The sequence below is a fragment of the Ooceraea biroi genome, chromosome 10, assembly GCF_003672135.1.
Source record: "Ooceraea biroi isolate clonal line C1 chromosome 10, Obir_v5.4, whole genome shotgun sequence".
Classification (NCBI taxonomy): Eukaryota; Metazoa; Arthropoda; class Insecta; order Hymenoptera; family Formicidae; genus Ooceraea; species Ooceraea biroi.
Genome location: NC_039515.1, coordinates 7818735 through 7837467, shown reverse-complemented (window position 1 = coordinate 7837467; position 18733 = coordinate 7818735). Strand labels below are relative to the sequence as shown.

The 18733-nt window shown below is 41.7% G+C and overlaps 1 protein-coding gene across 6 annotated transcripts in view; it reads left to right on the top strand.

The window, feature by feature from the left end:
- Window positions 1-18733, top strand: part of LOC105283744 (serine/threonine-protein kinase NLK) — a 108942-nt gene that overhangs the window by 70909 nt on the left and 19300 nt on the right. For all 6 annotated transcript variants that reach the window (XR_003407185.1, XR_003407187.1, XR_003407186.1 and 3 more), the window contains exons 4-8: window positions 923-1029; window positions 16539-16624; window positions 16868-17077; window positions 17283-17471; window positions 17832-18033. Coding sequence is in view for 3 of the 6 variants with exons in the window: in XM_026973280.1 (XP_026829081.1) it covers window positions 923-1029; window positions 16539-16624; window positions 16868-17077; window positions 17283-17471; window positions 17832-18033 (794 nt within the window). In the remaining 3 variants the exon portion in view is untranslated. The remainder of the gene's footprint in view (window positions 1-922; window positions 1030-16538; window positions 16625-16867; window positions 17078-17282; window positions 17472-17831; window positions 18034-18733) is intronic.

Here is an 18733-nt window from a genome sequence, read left to right as displayed (position 1 = left end):
TTCGATCGTACGTCGGCAACACGCGCATGTGTATCGATATCCATTATCTATTACGTTATTCCGGACGATCGCTTCGCGCGTCCCGTCGTTCGCCAAACGCATTCGTACACGCCATAAATCAGCCGGCAGGAAAATATTAACTCTCTCGACCGCACGCGTGACACGGATATTTCACGACGAGGCGATCGCACGCGTGTTACTTCGCGCCGCGCTACAGCGCGATTGCACTTTTACCCCGGACGTTGATGGATTGATATAACTCGCCGGCGGATTATTCGCGGCGGCTGTTGCGTTCCACGAAAATACCCGACTAATCATTGTTATTTCACGAGATTTGAGAGAGAGAATGAAACCGAAGCCGATGAAATATTATTTGCACATTAGTAAAAGGTATACACCAAACGGGCTAATAATTAAATTAATAAGTGAGTGATATTGATACGTTAACGTGCGTGCTAATTAATGTTTCAATTAATATTTTCAAAACAATGCGAGCACGATTTATTGTTTTACCTCGGCAATGAGAATTGATGTACCTATGTAAATTAATTAAATAAATGCCGCGTTTTCATTTTATCTGCCGTGCGAGCTCTTTTCATGAGTATTTTTTCAAAATAAATCATAATTATCGACGGTATTTCTGTTTTGGAACTCGACGCGTTCGAACACACCGTTTCTTTCTCAGTGTTAATAGGCGCAAGCAGCAATTACAGCCGACATTCGAAAAATGGAACCATTGGATTATCGAGCCAATCATTAAATGAAGCCGTTGCACGCGAAATTAGCCCGCGCCGTTCCACAGGTGCGACGTAATGATCCGGGAAGCAGAATTATTCGCTAATTACTAGTCGCACTGACGACACGATTGGCATAATACCAGCGATCATAATCGATAACTTCCTTAACGACGTGCACGATGCAGATACGTGATCACCGAGCTGCTCCAGAGTGACCTGCATAAGATCATCGTCAGCCCGCAGCATCTCAGCCCGGACCACATCAAGGTCTTCCTTTATCAGATTCTACGAGGTGAGTGCTTTACATGTCACGTTATTCTTATTACGTACGCAACGATGTGAACAAGAGTTTTGTCAAACGTGGAACGACGCAGAAAGTAAAACTCTACTTCGCTGCATTTTTAAAAGGTGCAATCTTGCCTTTGTACATATAACGTGTGTGTATCACATCATGCATGTATCATCGCGTCATAAAGAATATAAAAAGTAATTTTTTCTTTTATACTTTATATCAAAGACACAAATTTTACAGTTTGAGTAGCTTGAAGGCTCAGACTCTTGCTCAGACATTTTAAAAACTCTCGGGGAACTATCTTTATTAGTTGTTTTTCGAACTTTATACAGTCTAAAGAGAGAGACACTTGTCAAAGTTCATTGTCGCTCCGCTTTGACATGAAGCAATACGTTTTTATTACCAAGCTCGAACTGAAGAAACGAAGTAGACAGAGCAGGTAACCAGGTCGGCTCGATCAATTAAAACACGACGCGTACACCTTTGCCACGGAAGCAAAAGCCCATAAAGAAGATCGAATGGGGGTGAGAAGGGAGGGTGAGAAAGTTCCAAATCAAGACTCCCAGGACGACGAAGACGCAGGTCCGGTCTCAGAACGAGCTCGCAGAATTCGTTGAGAGGCCGAGATTCTGAGATAGTCTGTGCCAGGTGGTACTTGCAGGGGAGGGGCGACCAAGAAAACGGAGATGAGGGGGAGGTTGGGTGCAGGGAACGAGATGAGGATGGCGAAGGCGGGCGGAAAGTCGACGTTTATAAAACTCCGCGAGTAGCATATTGCCTCCGTCATCGCCGCGGGAGGATTGGGTGAGGAGGGGACAGAGGGAGGAAACGCAAGGGAAAGAGGAAAGGGATGAGGAAGAACCAGGATAAACAGGATCGTTTCTATTCATCCCTCGGGATCATCCTGGGATCTCGACGCTCCTATATCGTCCTTACATTGTCTGGGCTTGCCGAATTACCGTCCCTCTGCCTCTTCCTCTCTCCCACCCCCTCCTGCCCCTTGTCGCCCTGTCTCATTCCCTCAAGGCCTAAAAAATGTCCGTTCACCCTTTTTACAGCGTCTCGTTTATTTTTTCGGTTCGACGCCAGTATTCCAAGTTTGCCGTTATTTCTATCCTCCTCCACTCTTTGTCTTGTTTCTTAGAAAAATATGGGTATGGGTATTTTCCTCGCGGTGAAATCGATGTTGCAACGAGATTCGTGCAAATTACGACGGAAAAGATTTTTTACAATACTGATATCAGATATCAATTACGGAAGAGGAACGATGCTATGCAGGAAGAGCATCCATATTTTACATATTTACGATTTACTTTATACATCGCCGTTTCTTGCAATGGCGCGCGTATAAAGCGCAGGATTTTCGCGCACGTCAGGGATCGCATAATTACATCGTCGGGCGTAATTACAATCAAAGGCGCGCAGCGCGTGTGATTACGTCTCGCGGATACGGAATTTTATTGTCGAGTTCGCCGCCCCCTTTGTCCGTCGTACTCACGCGCGAGTTAGTAATCCGAAAGCACGGGATAAACATCTTTCACCGGCAGTGAGAGGGAGCGAGAACAGATCAAAGGGTGAGCCGGATTAAAGGGAGGGCTACGACGCAAATGTGGAAAAAGACGACGTGCGTTTCGCCTGAAAATGAAATTCCACGGCGATAATGCACAAATGTGGAAGCCGCAGCCTCGACACTCGAAATTCCTCGGTCAAGAAAACTCGAGAGCCCTCTGAAGAATCGCTTTTGCCTTCTGGCAATTTTCTGATCTCGTCTTTCTCAGTTTAAGTATTTCAGATTAGTTTTTTAAACAATCAAATGTATATTTTAAATGAATTATTATAGTTTTATTCGAACAATTTATCGAATCAAGTTCATTGTATTCTTACAATTTCTTGAAAACTTAAATTAAATAAAATTTAAATTAAATGTGAAAATATTCTGAAATATATAATATTATTAATAGCTTAGAATATCTTCCTAAAAATTATAATTCCGTTCAAAAATCGAGCATATCCTCCATTATGCAAAATGCACAATATATCATATCGAGATATTTAAGATTATGTGCGACAAATAATCGCGAACTGCTCATTGAACAGCGAAAAAGATGGTGATTCGTCTTTTCGTGCAATCGATCCTGCTCGTATCGCAACACTCGGCAAAATGAAATCGCCTACCTGAGAGAAAGACAGAGAGAGAAAAAGAGAGAGAGAGAGAACAAAACGGAGATGAAAGGGAAGGGAAGAGAAACGAGAGACAGTGCGCGCGGTGTGCTAAATTTGTTACTCATGCTCCTCTCCTTGCATATCGCTGCAATACGCCGCTTCTGGGCGATATTAGAGCACGCTTTACGATCTATCGCGCGCGTAAATATCCGTCGTCGATCGAATTATTTTCCCAATCCCTGAAAATCCACCCATCGTACGATTGCATCGCAAAATAACGTGCACATCGAATTTAGAGGGTTGATGCCGTCGAGTTCGCAAATACGAAATACGTGTTCAGGATCAGATAAATTGAGATATTGAAATAAAATTAGAATTGACTAGAATTGGATGATAATTATTATAATAGAATTTATTATAATAAAAAGATTCAAGACGTAAATTCGTTTAAATTCAAAGAAAAAGCTGCGCCCGGTCGACGAATTAGACACGTGGAAGAAAAATAATGGTTTCACTTGAAGTCTGAGCACTCCCTCGCGAGTGCATGCATCCTGCACGAGCGAATGCGGTCCCTCAACCTGCGTTATTAACCGCGCGAAAGACGCGGAAGGGACAGCCACGTTAATTCATCATTCGGCGTGTCGCCACTTTTCTTTCCCCCTTTCTCCTCTGGCCGGGTTGTTTTCGACGATAATTTGTCATGACAGCTTCCGTTGCACCACCTCATCCCTTCTCTTTTCTCCTTTCTCTCTACCTTCTCCCATCACCTGCAGTCGAAGGATGCAACTCGCCGCGTGCACCCTTCGCTTCCGCTCTCGCTGGAAGGAGGTTTGTGGCGCAACTAGTGCAGCGTGCGAATGCATCGAATCATTATGCACCGGCTGATCGAGACGCACCGTCGCGAATAGTAAGTTCCCTCATTTTCTCATTATTAAGATCTCTCCTCCTGCTTCTCCTTCTTCTTACACTATCTCGTCACGATGTTACGTCTTCCGTTTTTTCTTCTCTTTTCATCATTTCCTTTTTTTCTTCTTATCTCTCGTCGCGACGAAATAGAGTTACTCCGTTGGAATTGCTGTCTTCGCGGACGGGCACGAGAGGAAACGGTCTCCCGATGTAACGTAATGCGATCGGGATGACGGTCGCCGGTGAAATTACATTGCATGGTGAAATTCCGTGCTCCACGTGGAATCATCCTCGGATATCAAGAACGTTTGTAATGTATTTGCGATGATGTAGAAAGCAAATAATGGAGAGCGGAGCAGAGACGAGATAACAAAAGAGATGTAACAGTTGATATTTATATGATAAAGATGCCATCAAATTACATAGTTGATATAATTTCACAAGATTTATCGCAACATTGAACGCAATTGTCCAACAGTTAACTATTTACTTAATCGATTAACTCGATTGCCGATAACGTGTCGCTCATGTAGAAAATGCGATTTGCCACATTTTGTATCGCGCAGCATCCTTCAGAGCCAGGACCGCCGACGATCTCTTTTCCTCTCTCGCATTCTTGCGCTCGCTTGGAATTGCGCGCTCGCGCGCTAAGTTAAACAGCCGATTTTCGAGAAGCGGCTTCTAGCGGTTTTCGTCACGGTTCGTTGCTTCTCCGCGTTTTTTTTCTTCCCTGAATTGCCATCGCGAACCAAAGCAGGAGAGGATGCTCGGCAGTCCTCGCCGAGGACCGCTCTCCTGGTCGTATTCGTCGGTCAACGTCCTTTCGGGCCCCGTCCTCCGGGCTTGCCCGAGCTTCTGCGTGCTTCAACGGTACATTTCTCGGGGCGCAGGCGCCATGAACCGGAAAGCGAGCGGCGCGCATTTTCGATATGTTTGATAAGACTCGCGCGACGTTTCCATGGATCGCCATGCAATCACAGTTTATCAGACGTTGCATGGACGTCGTATTTTCGATATTTTACACGAGAACATCTAGACCAGAATAGGCTAGGATATAGCAATGATACGAGAAATTCTCGGTGACAACCTTTTAATCATCGAGCATTGGATTCCACGGAATCTCACAAGGTTGCAGCAAGAGAACGAAGAACATTTCTCGCTTGCTTTGCGCGATCAAGTTTGGCGATAATGGGATCATTTTTATTTTAAAGATGTCTCAGAGAATGTCTCGGAGAGTGGCATTATGTGCACTTTCTTCAGTTTTATACTTCTTGAATCTAAAAGTTTGCATACGTATCTCAGCGAGTGATTAGTTTAAAGATTATCACGTCTTCCGACTATCTAAACTTTCGGCTGTGCAAACATACTGATCTCTGTAACCAGGCATAGAAAACAAAAAAAACAAATAATTTCATCATGATCAATACACAGGTATGCGAGAGAACCCGAGTCGAAATTTTTATCCTACGTTAAACCTGCAAGTTTCATTCAATTTGGAGAACCAATGTAGTACTCGAGATATAAGTGATTAAGTCCTTCTTTGATACTACAAACTGTCACTTATTGCCGCTTTCTCCGTTGTGAAGGCTCAAAAGAGTCTACTTAGAACCTCTATAAAATCTTCAGGTCCTGTACTATAAACATTTCTAGGAAATAAATATTCAGAATTATTTAATATTCCATTATCATATTTACTTTACTTGCATTTAAGATATATCTTAATTTCAATAAGCAATGTATTATATTAATTATATAATTTACTTAACTGCAGATATACAGTATGTATAATAAGCAAATTAATATTTAATATTTAATATAATACATTGCTTATTGAAATTAAGATATATCTTAAATGCAAGTAAAGTAAATATGATAATGGAATATTAAATAACTCCGAATCACAAAACAGACAACTTTATATAATCGTATTGAATCTTACCAAACGTTATTATCACTGCATTGTACAATTCAAGAATTCGCATTGAAAATATCTCATTGTGGCAGTATTATAGATTATTAAAAAATGGCTATTTATATGTGTCGCAAATGTATTTACATGAACGTTTATTTATAATGGGCTACATGATAAGCCGTCCAATGCATTGAGGTACCTCTTTATTATTGAAGAGACTGCTATTTCTTCGGGCGTTAATTACCATGAACGATAAAACACGATGAAATAAATAACACAAATTTATCAATATAACCGCACTGACAGTCACTATGACATTCTGACATTCCCAACACGAAGTTCAAGCCACACGAAGTTCGAGCCAAGCGAGAGAACCAATCAACATCGCGGAAAGGCGGCCTCAACTCTTCGATAAAAAAGGACTTCAAGAAATTAACACGCCTTGTAGAAAATGTTTTGATACATTTTAGAGGTTCAAAAGAGATTCTAAAGAGGAGGTAGGAGTTGCAAGGACGAAAGTAGAAATTGTATAGAACAACAAGATCTAATAAAGGCTAAAAGAAGGCGTTAGTAAATTCAAGATCGAACTTGTAGGCCAAGGAGCATTATTAGAGGCACAAATGACTATGTAAGAGGTTCATGGTAGATCTTAAATTTCGACTCGGGAAAACGCTTCGAAAGAAATCGGGTTCATCGTGACCGCTCTTATCCTGAATTCGCGTCCCACGAGGATCGCGGACGGAGAGAGAGGACGATGATCCTCGCCGGGCGGGATCCCATCGTGATAGGATCTTCTCACGGGCGGCCGCGGCGCGCTCGTTTCGGACTTTCCCACCCGGTATAGCGCGGCGCGCGAAGCCCGGACAGATAGAGCAGAGAGCACGGCGGGCGCGCGAGCTCCTCTTCTTCTCTCGACTGGTCCGAAACCAGTCCTGCCGCCGCCCATCCGTGACCCCGGACCCCGTCATCCGGTCGGCTCCAGCTTCTCTCGTCTACTACCACATTGCGTTGGTTAACCTCGCCGCTCCTCCTCCTGTGCCCGCCATCACCCTTCTCTCCCGTCTCTCCCTCCCTACCATCCGCCGCCGCGACGTTTTAATTAAGGAGCAGCGTCTTTTCGAGGGGAAATTGCGGCGTTACTCCTTTTAATTCGCCGGAGGAGCAAGAGCGCCGCGCGCTAACGTTGTGCAACAAGGAATCGATACCTCGCTCAAACTGGAACAATCGATACTTGATTGCGGAGAATGGAAGCGGAAGGAGAGGAAATGTATGTTTGAACGTGGTAATGATCGAAGGATCTTTCGATTGGAATCGAAGTTTGACGACGAGACGCGTCGTTGGAATCGTATCTAAGAGGATTCTTTATTCTATGTACTTTGATAGGTGACTGATTTTAAGCTATCGACCTAATTAATTTAAGTCAAACATCCCTTCCCGTCGTACCAAGCGTTAAAAATACACGACAGACGTGACGGTGAATTAAACAGTTCTCTCGGAATAAATTAGCCTCGATATCTCGTAAAACGCTTAAAATAATACTTAAATAAGCGATTGTTTAATAATTCGCGAGTTTATCTGTGTTACAGATATCTCTAATATTATACTGCAGAGAATAAAAGTTTTGAAGAATTTTTGATCCAACATTTTCATGTAAAACGTACGAGACAGGAGCCATCGCAATTGCGTTTCGTCCTGAAAAGTAAAATTCCCAAAAATAATCTTGGAACTGACATTTTGTCTCTGACGTCTTAGTTTTATACTGTCTAAATTTAAATTTAATTTAAAAAACCTTGAGCTTCCAAAACTCGACAAACTCGACAGCTGCAATTCGACAGCTTCTTTCAAAGACGTCGCTTTGCACTTAACACGATATTTCTCGCTCGAAATCCATAATTGCGAGATTACAGGTGCTAGAATCGCTATCTGGTTGTAATTTCCGCGCACGATATATGACACGTGTCGCGCGCAACGCGGCTGACTACGCCGATTTGTATGCTCATACTACTTGCTAGTGGTTGCGATCGACGTCAGACGAATCTTAATGAGCGGATTACACGTCGTGTAATCTGGTTCGTGGTTACATATAACACGTAACACACACCCGCAAAGAGAGAGAGAGAGAGAGAGAGAAATGAGATAATGCAATTAAACCGGCGCGTTTCGTCCACGAATCGGCGAGATAACATTTTTATTTCAAACATTCGCGCAAAGTCGAAGGAAAACAAGGTATCACCTTGCACCACCAAATTGAATAGAAATAATCAGGGATATTTTGTCAGAATAAACCGAGCAGTCCGGCACCTTTTAATTAGTGATGTAATAATAATAGTAAATTATTCTTACAATAAATAGTTATTAATAGTTAACATGATATTTATCAATTGATGACATATGAATATATATATATTATTGTTATTACGACTTCAACAATTTTAATCTTAATCAGTTTCAATTATATGAATGTTGTAAAAATCTTAATCGCGTGACTGTAATTATTATCGTTATAATAAAATAAATGATAATTTCTGTGAAATTTCAAGAACAACATTCCCACGCTAACATAATTAATTAATTCTTTTTTATCGAGATATTATCTGCATAATTCGTGTTCAGCATAACCGTGCCATAATTGGCCCACTCTGCGACATAATTGCCAGTGGTTTAATCAGTCTTCGTTAATTCGCGATTCGCAAGCGAAGGGCTTCGCTTGTCTGTAATTTCCTCCGAACTTCCCTCTTTCTCTCTCTTTCTCTCTCTATCTTAGCCGGGTTACAATCAGAAGTCGGTGAAGTTAATAATTCAAAGTCCCGTTCTCGCGGGGGCAAATATTAGCTCACGTTCTCTCTCGAGTCGCTTGTCATTCTTCTACATTGTGCATTAACAAGCAGCGACGTTAAATCGGTTGGAACTTTGCCAGATGAGAACGAGAGCCCTCGGTTTAACGTTTCCGCTGCACGTGTGCAGGCCACATGCAACAGCAACATCGATGGATCGAATTTTTGGTTGGGCCACTCACGTTGGTCTTAAATATCCTCAACTCTTATTTCACATCGAAGCTTGTGGATCTTTCATCAAGAGGTATCATTCTTTGATATTTCACAGCCAGGTATATTTCGATATTAATGCACGTAGTGCAATAATTCTCAATGCGGCAGAAAATTGTTAATAAATAACAATAATTGTACGATGTCTTGTTAAATCTTTAACAAAAGAGTTAGTTAGTTCTCAATATATTAATCTGTGATATTTCACAGTCCAGTAATTATACTTCCATATTAATGCACGTAATACAACATTTTGTAACGTAACATAAAATCACCAATAAGTAAAAATAACTAATTATGTATCATATTTGTAATGAAAGTTCTTGATTCAGGATCTAATTTGAAGATGAATAGGCTAGGCGAGGACAAGACGCATGCCGGAAGCCCATGCAGGTCGATGCAATGTCGATGTAAATGCATGTGCGCTCGCGCACGCATGAGCGTGATCGAGCGAGCGAGTGGTATTAATTAGATTCAACGTCTGATCGGAATCGACTTAATCGACAGCAGGTGCATCGATCAAGGATAATGTTCTGAGAACGACACGACTATACATATACGCCGCGGAGTTGAGTCCTTAATCAAGCACCTGATAGAAACGCCGAGGAGCGATACGCTGTAAATTACAGGACGTTAATTAGAATAATGCGACGCGTGTCAGTTATTCAGACAGGTGAAATTATGCAATTATCAATGCGAATGAAAGCACATAATCCGCGCACAAAGGAGGAGTGCAAACTATTCTACTTTCGAGTGACAGCTGGAACGCGTTCTCACGAAATAGCGACGTTGACGAGCTTATCAAATCTAATCTATCTAATTGAAAGGTAAATTTTCACCTAGTTTTGCGAGAATCTTTACTTTTCAATTCCACCTGACAATTTATCCTTTAATTTAATCCATGCGATAGCAACTCTATCTTCGAATTTCTTTAATCTAAATTCCCTAATCTTCTTATTTTAAGATACTTATTATCTTCATCAAGAACACAATGAAGTCTCGAGAAGCGCGGGATCGGAGCGGAGTCTGCGTCATCACACGAGCAAAACTTTTACGGGCGACGGGCAGAATTTCGGCGGGCGCGTAAAACCCCGCAAAATCACGGTGCACCGTCCGTAACATCAGGGTAGCGTTGCACCACCCCTGTCGTGGCATCACGGTCGCCGAGGATCGTTTTAATATGACGTTCAAGGCAGCACTTTACAAACTCCGATGCGCGACAGGCGAACCGTGCACCGCCGCGCTCGTTATACGAATCTTCCTCTGCTGTCTCCTTTCTCCGCGGTGCACGAGATAAATTACTCGGCGAGGATTAACGGTGACGGGGTGATTAATCGCACCGGCCGATTACTGTCCATTAACAAGCTCGTTGTCGAGGAGCTTCCGATACGAACGATCATCGCGAGCTTTTTCATCGCGCTACCGAGCTCGCGACTTTTGACTTTCACAAAGAGAAATAGAATCGAGATTCTGCCTCGAAATATCGCGTGCTTCCAAAATGTAGTTTTCATTATATTAGGAGTGTGATTTAGTTTTGAGGGTTTTGCAACAGATGGCTGTAGTGTCAGTTTATTCCAATAGCTGTTTCCGATAACTGTTGTTTCTTACAGTCTTGACATTATCCATGACATTTAGTAGCATTATAGCAATAGATGCAATAACAGTCGTGTTTATATATCATCGTAAAAATGCAACTTCCGAAAGAGCATTTTCGACATGCGTTGCTTTTGTTTTTTAATCAAAAGAAAACTGCCGCTGACGGTTATAGAATTCTTGTGGAAACTTATGGTGATTCTGCCCCATCAATTAAGACGTGTAAATACTGGTTTAGACGCTTTAAAAGTGGTCATACTGATGTGAAGGACAAAGAACGCTCGGGACAACCAAGAAAGCTTGAAAATGCAGATTTGCAAGCATTATTGCACGAAAATCCAACACAATCCACTTCAGAACTTGCCAGAGCATTAAATGTTGATCGTACAACAGTTACCAAACATTTACATGAAATGGGGAAAATTCAGAAAGAAGGGAAATGGGTTCGACATCAATTATCGGAAAGTGCCATTTGAACATTTGCATTTCGTTGATCGCCAGGCAAAAAAAGAAGAGTCTTTTGTCTCGGATTGTTACTGGGGATGAAAAGTGGATCTATTTTGATAATCCGAAACGCAGAAAATCATGGGTGGATCCAGGCGAACCATCAACATCCACTCCGAGACGCAATATTCACGGTTCAAAAGTAATGCTCTGTATTTGGTGGGATAGTGTACTATGAGCTGTTAAATCCGCACGAGACTGTCACGGCTGATCGTTATCGACACCAATTGTACAAGTCGAAGCAAGCATTGGACCAAAGACGACCACCAATTGCGAGTAAACGACGGAAAGTGATTCTTCTTCGTGACAACGCTCGACCTGACGTTGCGTTATCAGTGAAACAAACACTATTAGAGCTTGAATGGGAAGTCTTACCGCACCCCGCGTATTCTCCATGCGATTATTATTTGTTCCGGTGGATGCAACACGCTTTAGAGGATACACACTTTCATAATTTGGAAGAAGCGCGAAAATTCGTCGACGAATGGATCAACTGAAAAGAAGAGTGATTTTATCGTGGTGGAATCCATCTCTTGCCAGAAAGATGGGAAAAAGTTATAGAAAAGGAAGGAAAATATTTTGATTAAGGTATTCATTCATTATCATATTTAAATACATGCGTTTTTGAGCAAAAAAAACCCTCAAAACTAAATCACACCCCTAATAGAAAGAGAAAGAATGCGTTTATGTAAAGATCAGACGTATACGTATGCCTCTGTTCAATAATCGTCGTGTTATCTGTGATCTTTCTTTCTGCGCAAATCCCAGAATAATTGAAAGGAAAATTATACATTATGATGAGTAAATAGGTTCCAGTTTAAACACAGAAACTCGGCTGCGAGCCACTTAAGCGATCTCAGGTGGTTGCGAGTGTTCAACGCGGTTATCGGCCCCGCCGAAAATAAGTTGACGTTCGTGCAAGGCTTCTTGTTTACTAGTGGCGCGATTCTGGTGACGCGACGAGTTTCAAAATTAACTACGAGAGTATAGCGTCGCGACGCCGGCCACGATCGCGCGATGCACACTCCCGTGTTATTCGAACGTATCCGTGATTGGAATATTGCGGCCATCCCAAAATATAATCTTAATGTTCCATAAATTAAGATATTGCCACACGGCGAGAATTATGAAGACGTAAAAGACATACAAAATTCTATTATTATAAAAAAGATTTTGTACACGAAATGCCCGAACGTATTCAGCATGTTCCAATTAATCGAGAAGCATCTATACAAAATAATTTTACATGACAAAAATAAATCTGTAAATGTGATCGTATTCAATGTAAGAAATTTTACTAAGCTTATCGCATTTTGACGAAATCATCAGAATGAAATAACAGTATTCAATGAAATGTTGGATACGTCGAGTAATCGGAGACACGCGAAGAGGTGGTCGAGTAGCAACTTCGCGTTGGCCAGGCCGGACTGCCATTGTCGGGTTCATCGCACCCGAAACCGTGGCGTCCCCGCCAGCCGATTCCTCATTTCTTCTGCTATCCGGCCGACGGAGCGAGGTCGACGGTCCCCGATTATCGCGGATCGTACGACGTACGAAAGTCAAGGCCGCGGGTTCGGGAGACCCGGCCTCGACTTCGGCTATCGAACTCCCCGACCACCTTCGACGACCTTCTTCCAACGAGGATGGCACGACCAGACAAACCAGACGGACGGACGGTAATTCACCAACACTTGTAAGAAACGCCGACGTTTGGTGCAAAAGCGATTTTGTGCGCGAGACGGTCTGCAATTTATTTCTCTTCACGGACCATTTTTGCGGATTGTTCTCTCGTTTAAGTATAGGTAGAATATAGTATAAGTGTGTATAAGGGAAATAATAATGACGATGATTCTGGTATTCTAAATTGTTGATTGGATAATTGTCATACAATTTACAAACTGTATAAAAATATCGCAAGAAACCTTCGCGAGGATTTCGCAGCTTTTCGGGGGCAAATTCCCAATCGACTTTTCCGATATCGGTTATCTTTTTTGCCTCGCCGACCCTCGACGATTAGCCGGCCTTTCGATTAAATTAATCCGATTTGAGCGGGACGGGATGGGAGGAATCGCGGCCGATTACACACAAAGTCGTGCGCAAACGATTGTAGGTCTGCCGGAAAACTCGTTCGCCGACTGGCCAGCGTTTAATTGGCTCCTTTCATCGCGACTTCACGCCATTGCTTGCGCCCGCATTATCGGCAACGTGCGTAAACTTGCATCGATTACGCGCCATAAAGGACGTTAAATAACCGGGATATTCATAAGTGGCCCGCTGATGGACTTTAATTAGCGGGCGTTCCCGTGCGCGCGCGCAACTAATTAGTCATCCAGTATAATCGAATTCGCATTTTATTTGCCGTTGCATCCCGCCGGATTTTATCGACAACGCGGCGGCAAAGCTGTAACACACGATCGATACGTTATCAGCGCAAACTTAGAATTATATTTATTTCTCACTGAGCTCATTTTTAGTATCTTCCTACATGCTCTAAGCTTTTTGATTTTTCTTCGCTAGGTAACGTAATAAACCTTAAAGTTTGAGATTACGTAAGTTTTGCCGCTGCTATGTAAGTTTCAAATAAAACTATATGGTACAAGTTTATGGATCTGACTGAAAGTAAAGACTTCATTATCTGTGTTCAATCCCCGAGATTCAATTTATCCAAACTTCTTCACCTCTAACATGCAGTAATTAATTCCTCGCTGTTGCAGTAATAAAAGAACACTGATTGTGAGTGATTATAAATTACATTGAGTACTACAAATTTTCTTTTAAATACATCTGTTTGTAAATTTTCTTTTAAATACATCTATTCGTAAATGTTTTTGTATTTCGTCCATTCGCGAATCGATCGTTTCTTTTTGCATGGGACATCTCTTCTTGTTGAAGAAAAAGTGGCAATAATTTAACGTTCGATTAAGCCGCGGCCGTGCGAGCCTGGCAGCTAAGTGAATCTTTCACGGTGCTTAAACAGCCGCGCGAAGATTCGGACGAGAGCTTTCAGAATGCGAGTTAATCGTGTGCGAGCGGACATGATAATAAGAGCTGATCGTATAGCAACGCCGGACGAGAGACTTTAATTACGACGGGGTGAATTCGTAACACCCCCGGACTCGCTAACCAACCCTCGGACGACGGATTATCGCTGGTGATATTAATGAGTTTTATTACCGGGAAGATCGAAGCCTGAACGCGCCTGCGGCATGATTCACGTTTAGGATCAGAGACGATATCAGAAATGAGATAAATGACAAAATGTGTAATAAATTATATAAACTATTAGAAATTATACACGAAACGTGTTGAAGATACACGTATATTAAATCGAATTTTGAATTTTTCAATCTAAATTTTATTTCTTCACATTCTCAGAATAACATACTGAGCTTTCTGATAAATTGCATGTTTTATTTTTTAACTGATCTTCTTCTCTCAATCAATTTTATCTGATTTTAATGAATATCATAGAAAAATCAGGAAAATGGAGAGGAAAATAGCGATAAATGAGCTTCGTTTCGTATCTTGAAATTTCCTCGCATTTCTCTTCGCGACATATTTACTAAATTAACGTAAATGAACGTACAGTCGAGCCGTTGACAAGGACGAAAGGAATCTCGTTACGATCCCGCTGGCGTCGCCGTTCAGTCGCCATCCTGCCGTGTCATTTCCCACCCTCCGCGTCCGCCACCCTCGCACATGGGGAAGAAGTTATCTCCCCCTCGAAACGAGACGAGGAAACAAAGAAGAGGGGCGAAAGAACTCTCGTGCTATCCCCATAAGTTACGCCGATTCTGGACCGTTACGGATACAATAACCAAAGATATTAATCGGGGTGCATTGGACTAATGGACAGCCCGTGTATTGACGGTCAATAAATACCTAATTAAAGCGTCACGTGCGTCACTTGTTTATTTATAAAACAAGAGAATTGTGATCGACGACTTCATCCCATTTTAGTCGGTGTCCGTCGATCGATATAGCAGGCGATGTTACAGTTTACCGTTAAACTGACCTTTCCCTTAGTCAAGCGGTTTATCGGGTTGCTAAATTCCCGCGCTATAAATAATTAATTCGTGCTTCGAAAGACTCGTCTCTTGTCCCATTATTATATCCGAAAAAGGACTATAAATATAAGATAATCGTTCAATATATAAATTACAAATAACGTTGTACACGTTGTAACGCCTCGGAACACATCGATCTACACGTAATAAGTGTATATAATCTGTATCTGTATAAATAATACGTAAATTTAAAACTTACGTCAAACTTCTTAGAGAAAAGAAACTTCAGAGAAAATTGCAGAAAATATGTTCGCTGTATTTTGTGATTCGAGTGTTACATAAGCGTTTACTTTAAAACAATATTGTAAAGTTATAACTCATGATATTACAAAGTTATGATTTGTACAATGAATTCTCTGCTTTCTCCCCGAAGTTCCTAAAGTCTCGTCTTCGGAATTTCCTTCTTGCGATTTTTTTCGACTCTTGAAGAATCGAAACGGATAAAATGTAACAAGCCAACGGAGGGTTATGAAAATGACCCGAGAATAATTCCCGAATTAATATTATCACGTTATCAAGTGCTGAACGCTCGATAATCCTAATGGGCGGATTAAAATGCGCAAAGAAGCGCAATTCCATGGGAATTTTCGCGTGCGGCGTTATTCCATTAGAGTGAGCGCAAATTCGGTTATCAGCGTTGCATCTACCCTGGAAACCGCGCGACCCGAATTTCATTCGCACGGACATTTTCGACAAAGTAACCAGTTTTTGATTAAACCTGATATAATATCCCGACCCCGCCAAGCGGCCTGAATTTTCATCGGGCAATCGAGCCAACCGGTCAACCAGACTGCTCGCCCCCGAATTTCCTCGGCGCGGATTTTTTCATCGGCACGTTAAATCGGCGAGTCGACGTGTCAGCTCATCACGGCGGCGGCATCTCTGATGTTTTGTCAGCACGTCATGCCTCCGAGAAAAATTCTTCCATCAATATCATATCAACCGCGAGACGCGGAAACCCGCGTCAATTTTCACGATCGATAAAGCTCTGCGCGACTCGTGATTAATCCCCATTGACGTTTTATGATGCTGTCGCTGTTTCCATCAACTCGACTGGCGTGCGAATCGTTAATTCAATTCGGATGGCTTCTGCGACGATATTCCTCCGAAATTGGCGATTATCCTATGTTATTTATCAGAAAATGCGATTTAATTCAGTTCTTTATTCGCTCTTTACGGACTTTTCACTCGTTATTTTCTATTTAATAATACTATATTTAAATGTAATACTGCGGAACTCATACGCCGATAATCTCTGAGATTATTGCTGATTGTAATGGAGATAATTTTATTTAACGTGCGATATATCTTTGCTTTCAGGCCTCAAGTACCTTCACTCGGCCCGAATCCTCCACAGGGACATCAAACCGGGGAACCTCCTAGTGAACAGCAATTGCGTGCTAAAAGTGAGTCTTGAGCCAGACGCTTTACGATAAATTATTCAAATCGAATGCCTTAAATGTTTCAGTTTTCTTGCTTGCTCTCTCTCTTTCATTCTTCGATTCAATAATACGAAAATATTCAATATACGAAAATTCTTTCCGCTTGGAATGAATAATTGGAAATAGACGTTCTATTCTAAATTTAGCTATCCATCCTTGTCTATTTGTATCGAGCGGTCAAGCGCACCAGACGTTCTCTTTCCCCAGATCTGTGATTTTGGGCTGGCCCGGGTTGCGGAGCCCGACCAAAACGTGCACATGACCCAGGAAGTGGTGACACAGTATTATCGCGCACCGGAAATCCTGATGGGTGCGCGGCATTACACCGCCGCGGTGGACGTGTGGAGCGTAGGCTGTATCTTCGGCGAACTGCTGCGTCGGCGAATCCTCTTTCAGGCCCAAAGTCCTGTGCAACAGGTGGGTCATCCACAGACCCCGAAAAATCTTTCCCAGAAACAGTGGGAATTCACATTTTACAATTTATCAGGAATTAATAACGTAACGCAATTAATATAACGCGAAAGATATTTTCGTCAGCATTCGCCGATGTTGTGTTTCAAAACCTTTTACTCGAGGAAGAACGAAGAAAGACGATGGAATGAGTATTTTTTTCTGCCTGTAGCTTGACCTAATAACAGAACTGCTGGGTTCGCCAACTCTTGAAGAAATGAGGTATGCGTGCGAGGGCGCAAAGTCGCATATGATGAGGAGGGCGCATAAACCGTCGTCGCTCGCCACCCTGTATAATCTCAGCAACCAGGCAACGCACGAGGCCGTCCATTTGCTCTGCCAGATGCTAGTCTTCGATCCCGTAAGTTCGCGTCATAAAGTAGCGTTTAATTACTTCTTTAGATTCTATGTGTTGCATAGAATATTTTATCCGCGCACCAGATTTCTCATTCAGTATCTTTTATCCCTTTTTTGTGTGTGCGTGCATGTGTGAGTGTGTGTGTTTAGGATTAATAAACTCGAGTGATTTTGATTATACAATTTTTACTCCTATTCCTAATCATTTTTAAATTTGTTTTATTATTTACACTTCTTTTCCGAAGAAAGATTATGGGGAAATAGCGGAAATAATGACCAATAAATATCGACCGATTTTTCGCGATTGATTTATAATATTCGTAACATTCATTGGATCGCGTTTATTATGATTTTTATCGCGCAGGACAAGAGGATCACCGTGGTGGACGCCCTGGCGCATCCTTATCTGGACGAGGGGCGATTACGGTACCACTCGTGCATGTGCACGTGTTGCTATACGACGAGTGCCGGTGTGCGGCAATATAGGGTCGGTTTTGAGCCCTCGGCTTCCCAGCCGTTCGACGATCTCTGGGAGCGAAAGCTGACGAGCGTGCAGCAGGTGAAAGGTAAGAAATTTCTGTCCCGTCATGACGAACACGTAATAAGAAAAAGAAAACATCGCATATATACACATTCTATTCAAAAAGTCAACTTTTAACGACAATGTGATGAAAGGTGAAAGTATTTGAAATGCACTTATGAGTACTTGTGACAATTTCGTATTTTGTGATAGAATTTATGATATAAAAACGAATATTATATAAAGATATGTTTGTATAGAGGAAAGTCCCCGATTATGAGATACCATATCGATTTTGCCGAATGTAAGGAAATCTATAAGCAGAATTTTAAAATGTAATACGTTATCTTGAAGAGAATTTAATAAGCTTTAGGTTGGTGAAATGAAAAATCTAATTTAAATATTATTTTTTCTGAAAAGTAAACAAATTTGAAAAAAAAAACTTTACGCAGGATCGAGAAAGTGTGCTCCTAATATAAGATACCTCGAGAATCGGTGTTAAAAGTGCAAAATACATCAGTATTGCAATTAAAAAACTTTATTAGATAGTTTTATAAAAATACTGCTGCCACAGCCTTCGCCAAATCTTCACGATTCCACTGTCGACGCTTCCTCGTATCTCTAACCTCCATAATCAGATTCTATAAAAATTAAATACACAAAACTTCGTAATATAAATTCGTATTAATTTTTCTTTAACCGTAAGTAGTATTTTCTTTCTTTTTTTACACTACATAATCTTCATA